At 33.1% G+C, this 5,599-nt stretch overlaps 1 protein-coding gene across 1 annotated transcript; it reads right to left on the bottom strand.

The window, feature by feature from the left end:
* Positions 1–794: 794 nt before the first annotated feature.
* Positions 795–4,565, bottom strand: LOC306652737 (uncharacterized protein). Its single transcript, XM_079125473.1, has 2 exons — positions 4,421–4,565; positions 795–2,314 (listed from the first exon to the last, which is right to left on the bottom strand). The coding sequence occupies exons 1-2, from the start codon at positions 4,443–4,445 to the stop codon at positions 1,089–1,091; spliced, it is 1,251 nt and encodes a 416-aa protein (XP_078981599.1). The 5' UTR covers positions 4,446–4,565; the 3' UTR covers positions 795–1,088.
* Positions 4,566–5,599: the final 1,034 nt, after the last annotated feature.

Below are 5,599 nucleotides of genomic sequence, written 5' to 3'. Positions count from 1 at the left end.
AATCAACATTCACAATAGTTGCAAAATATTATATATTGAGAATCAACCTAATAAAAAAGAGGAAAGACCTCTACAAGAGAAAATTCACAATTCTAAATAAGAAAATTGAGGTAATTCATAGAAAATGAAAAGATCTCTCATGCACTTGGATAGGCAGAATGAATATTGTCAAAATGGCCATACTACCAAAACTGTTACAGATTTAATACAATTCCTACTAAAATCCAAATGACTTTCTTCACAGAAGTACAAAAAGCAATCTTGAAATTCATTTGGAAACAAGAGATCCAGAATAGCAAAGGTAATCCTTACCAAGAAGAATGAAGCAGTGGGCTCACAATGCAGATCTACAGAGTAATCATAACAAAAATGGCATGGTATTGGCAACAAAATAGACATGTAGTATAATGGTACAGAAGACACAGATACAAACCCAAATAAATAGGTTTATCTCATACTAAACAAATGCACCAAAAACACATTGAAAAGAGATAGCCTATTAAACAAATGGTGCTGAAAAAAATGGAAATTCATACGTAGCAAAATGAAATCAAAGCTCTATCTCTAACCCTGTGGAAAAAACAACTCAAAGGGGATTAAAGATGTAGGCACTACAACAGAGACCTTCACTTAATAGATTAAAAAGTTTGACCAAGTTTACACCATGTTAGCTTAGAAACTGGCCTCATTAACAAAACTTGTAAGAATCAAGAAACAATAAATGGGATGGACTCAAAACAAAAATCTCAGTAAGGGAAACAATTAATAACATGAACAGAGGACCTATGGAATGGGAGAAAATCTTTACAATATTAACCTTAGATAAAGCAGTACTCTACCAGCTTCTGTCCAGTATGAATTCTCTGGTGTTGAGTAAGGTGTGATTTCTGATTAAAAGCTTTGCCACATTCTTTACTAGGTAGGGTTTCTCTCCCATATGAATTATTTGATGTCAAATAAGGCTTGAGTTAAGATTTAAAGCTTTGTCACATTCTTTACATTCATAGGGCTTCTCTCCAGTATGAATTCTCTGGTGGTGAATAAGGCTTGATTTTGCAATAAAAGCTTTACAACATTATTGACATTTTTTATGGCTTCTCCCCAGCATGAATTACCTGATGGCGAATAAGGTTTGATTTATGATTAAAAGCTTTGCCACATTCTTTACATTCATAGGGCTTCTCTCCAGTATGAATTATCTGATGGCGAATAAGGTTTGATTTATGATTAAAAGTTTTGCCACATTCTTTACAAATGTACGGCTTCTCTTCAGTATGAATTCTCTGGTGGCGAATGAGGCTTGATTTCTGATTAAAAGCTTTGCCACATTCTTTACATTCATATCGCTTCTCTCCAGTATGAATTATCTGATGGCGAATAAGGTTTGATTTATGATTAAAAGTTTTGCCACATTCTTTACAAATGTACGGCTTCTCTTCAGTATGAATTCTCTGGTGGCGAATGAGGCTTGATTTCTGATTAAAAGCTTTGCCACATTCTTTGCAGTCATAGGGCTTCTCTCCAGTATGAATTCTTTGGTGGTGAATGAGGCTTGATTTCTGATTAAAAGCTTTGCCACATTCTTTACAAATGTATGGCTTCTCTCCAGTATGAATTCTTTGGTGATGAATAAGGCTTGATTTTGCAATAAAAGCTTTGCCACATTCTTTACATTTGTATGGCTTCTCTCCTGTATGAATTCTCTGGTGTTGAGTAATGTGTGATCTCTGATTAAAAGCTTTGCCACATTCTTTACAAATGTATGGCTTCTCTCCAGTATGAATTCTCTGGTGTTGAGTAAGGTGTGATCTCTTATTAAAAACTTTGTCACATTCTTTACATTCATAGGGCTTCTCTCCAGTATGAAACACCTGATGGTGAATAAGGTTTGATTTATTATTTAAAGCTTTGCCACATTCTTTACATTCATAGGGCTTGTCTCCAGTATGAATTCTCTGGTGCTGAGTAAGGTGGGACCTCCAATTAAAATCTTGGCCACATTCTTTACATTGGTAAGATTTCTCTCTCATATGAACACTCTGATGGCAAATAAGGTATGATTTTGCATTTAAACTTTTGTCATATGCTATACATTTGTAGGGCTTCTCTCCAGTATAAATTCTCTGCCATTGAATTAGGTCTGATTTCTGATAATATGATTTGTGTTGTTCACTCTCACTTAAAGTTTTCCATATTGTCCTCTGTTGTAAATTGTCAAGGTCACAATTTCCATATTTTCCATTAATCACTTTTTTAAACATATGTCTTATGCCCTGGTCTAGTGAAAATTCTTGGGTATCCTGATAAGTCATTGCTGAAAAGAATGAAAATTTTATAAAAATTACTTAGTAGACATGGATAAATATATTATGGATGCATAACAGAAAATTATAGCAATGTTATCAATATCAGAACATCAGAAGTGTAGCAGATTAGTAAATCCAAGGCCATCATTACTACAGAAACATAATTTACATAAAAATGTTCATATACAATTATGCTGTTAAAATTACCCAAATTATTGTAGAAAGCACTGTATTCAAGATGAGTACATTACTAGGAATAGTGATATAGTACAGGCAAGGAATTTATCCTTTATCTACTATAGTATTTCCTCCTGTCTAATGTAGCATTGGGCAATTAGAAAAAAAAATCTACAAGCTCCCATCACTCTCAGTAAAATAAACAAAATATAAAACATACACAAACATTTCTGACTTTTTTTGAAGAGTGTGTGAAAACTGGCTTCTTTTTCCCAAGACACAGAGATCTGGATGTAACAGGTAGCCTTTGGATACTAAAACAACTGATATTCAACAAGTTTAAAGAGGGTAGGGAATCTTAAGAAAAAATATAAAAAATAATTTAATGAGAAAAACATATACATGTTTAGAAGATTTTGCAAAAAAAAAAAAAAATGTTCAAGAGGCAATAAAAGCCTTGCAGAGCCTATGTCAATATTACATGGATGAAGCCAACACATGGAAATCAAGACTAATAAAATTTTTTTTGATATTCATGTTATTTGCTGATTTTTTAACAAATTCAATTTTGTATATTTACCATTGTATTTTAATGTATTTATACAAGGTAAAATGACACATGTAATATTAGTAATACAAGTATCATTTTGTATAATTATCAGTTTTGTGCTTACAAATATTACATTTATTCCATTAGTATTTATCAAGAACATATTATATAACAGTCACCACGTGGTACAGCAAAACTCTTTATCACATTTTGCCCATTGAAATAAAAATTTGTAGACTCTAAGTAACAATATAAAACCACTTCACAAAACATAGTACCTGGAGACCACAATTACACTCTGAATATCTTTCACTTGTGAATCAGATGCTCCTGAAAATGACTTTTTGTATCTACTGTATTTCACATAATGGAAAATCCTGCATATTAATCTTATATCACTTTAAATGACATTATATCTTGTTTTATAGCAAAATAGTAATAGCATACAAATACCAAGGTTTTAATCATACAATCATTGGTGGGCACATAAGTTTATTTTATAAATTGAATATTGAGAGCCATGCTTTTTGCACTGAACACAATACTGAGTTTATGTCTTCAGCATTCTGATTTAATCTCCTATGGATATATATTTAGACTGATATTTCTGGATCATGAAGTAATTCTACTTTTTTATTTTTTATACATGTGATGCTTGGGATTAAGGCCAAGGGTGCTATACCAAAGAACTATGAAACAGTCATTTTAAAATTTTTGGGACCCATTGTTTCTAAATTTCAGTGACTTGTCTCAAACTTGAAATCCTTTTGCATGGCCTCAAATATGTAGTTTGAAACTGTACTTGACTTTTTTATTTATTTAATATCTTTTATACTGACTTCCCAAATGAGTCTATAATTTACTGTTGACTGTGTTTTTATGGAAAAATCAATTAAAAATAGTACAGGACATAAAGACAAAGTAAATCAGGTCTAAATTAAAGTAATGAACCAAAATATTAGGAATGAAACACTAGATAAGTGAGAGTTATTAATTACCCAAAGAATGCTGAATAACAATTACAAGGAAGTTTGGTGAGTCAAATTCAGAGGAAAAATTGTTAACACAAATAAGGAGAAATTCCGTATGTGAAGACATTCTTAAGAAAAAATGTCTGAGAGAGGCAGGAATTGTGTGTAAACTGGTAATACTAGCATCATAGTGGAAGATGAGTAAAGAGGACCTTAATTTCAAAACCAGTCTTAGCAACTTAGTGAGATCCTGTGAAAAATTAAAAACCTGTATAATATATAAAGGGAAGTGACAATAAAAACATATAAAGGGAAGTGTGAGAAAAATCAAAGCATGCCACTATGAAAAGCAATGAATCTTACATTAAACCATTGAGCAAATTAGAAAAATATAAGAAATATAGAAAATAACTTACAAAATAAGAGTAGTGAGTTCTTCATTTTTCAAATTGTATTTGATTATTAATGCATTATTATAAACAAATAAAAAAACTTGCCTAACAATATTAAATCTAAAAGAAGGAACTGCCATGTTAGTTCTGGCAGAGAATGAGTAGAAAGAAATGGAGCATCTTTTGTGTCATCTGTGGCCCTCAATCCCCAGGCTGCTGGGTAAGATGCAGGCCAAAGGAAAGTTCAGTCTCTGTCCTGCAGAGTCCCAGATCTCCTGTTGTGACTGCCCATGGTTTGGCCTAGGTTGTGAAAGATTGGGATCTATGCCTGCATGACCTGATAGTTTCATTGAACTTTATAACCTCAGACCCAGGAATCCTTGGGTGTTAAATCTCCTGGCCCAATACTGTCCATCCTGGTCAAGACTTGTGCTGAAAAAAATGGCACCATTGGGTGGTGGGGGCATGGTATTTCAAGAATAATTGTAGGCAACCAAAAGTGATGAGTTGAGAAGGGGGACAAATTGATGACATAAAGTTTTTCCAATTAGCAAAGACTAGGACCATCTGTGTCCACTATGTGCAGGCTTCATTTGATGACACCTTGTCCTGAGAAGGTAAACAAAAATCTTATCCATCCCAGAAGGTGAGTGAAGCTGTGGAGCATGATGGGTGAAACAGTGAACACCTTTGGATAGTTGTGGGTTATTCTCCCAAAAGGAGAAACTGCAGGGTAACAAACTATATCATCTATTGGAAAGGCCCAACACCCTTCAGGAAGATTTACTCAGCATTTGCAGAAGACTTGTGTATATATTATGAAAAAGTTGCTCTCAACTTGCCCCCAAACCTATTAAAACTTTTGCTACAACTTCACATTCTAAATTTTAAAGAGGGTACTGATATATGTTGCAGTTAGAATATAATGTTACATAAATACTCATTTGTTTTTAAAAGTCAGAAATGCCCTCTGGGAGTGATTTTGAAAGGAATTCTTAAACCATCTCTAGGAGTGACATTGTCCACATTTATTCAGGGGTAAGAGGACATGAAGAAGACTTTAAGCTTCAGAAGAGAGGATCCTGGGCAAGATTGATTATGTGTAAAAGACATTTTTCATATTATAACATTTCTTGGTATGGGCATTTTACTCCTCATTCCTGTAAATATATTTGAGAATGTTTTTTTTTAAAGATCAACATT

Source organism: Sciurus vulgaris (genome assembly GCF_902686455.1).
Source record: "Sciurus vulgaris genome assembly, contig: HiC_scaffold_562_arrow_ctg1, whole genome shotgun sequence".
Classification (NCBI taxonomy): domain Eukaryota; kingdom Metazoa; phylum Chordata; class Mammalia; order Rodentia; family Sciuridae; genus Sciurus; species Sciurus vulgaris.
The sequence above is the reverse complement of the archived record's forward strand: the minus strand, read 5'-3'. Positions and strand labels throughout refer to the sequence as shown.

Excerpts from the sequence above, each read along its gene's own strand:
- LOC306652737 (XM_079125473.1), bottom strand. The coding sequence starts at position 4,445 with ATGAAGAACTCACTACTCTTATTTT. Across the intron at positions 2,315-4,420 it reads GAACTCACTACTCTTATTTT|CAATGACTTATCAGGATACC; the intron begins GTAAGTTATTTT and ends CATTCTTTTCAG.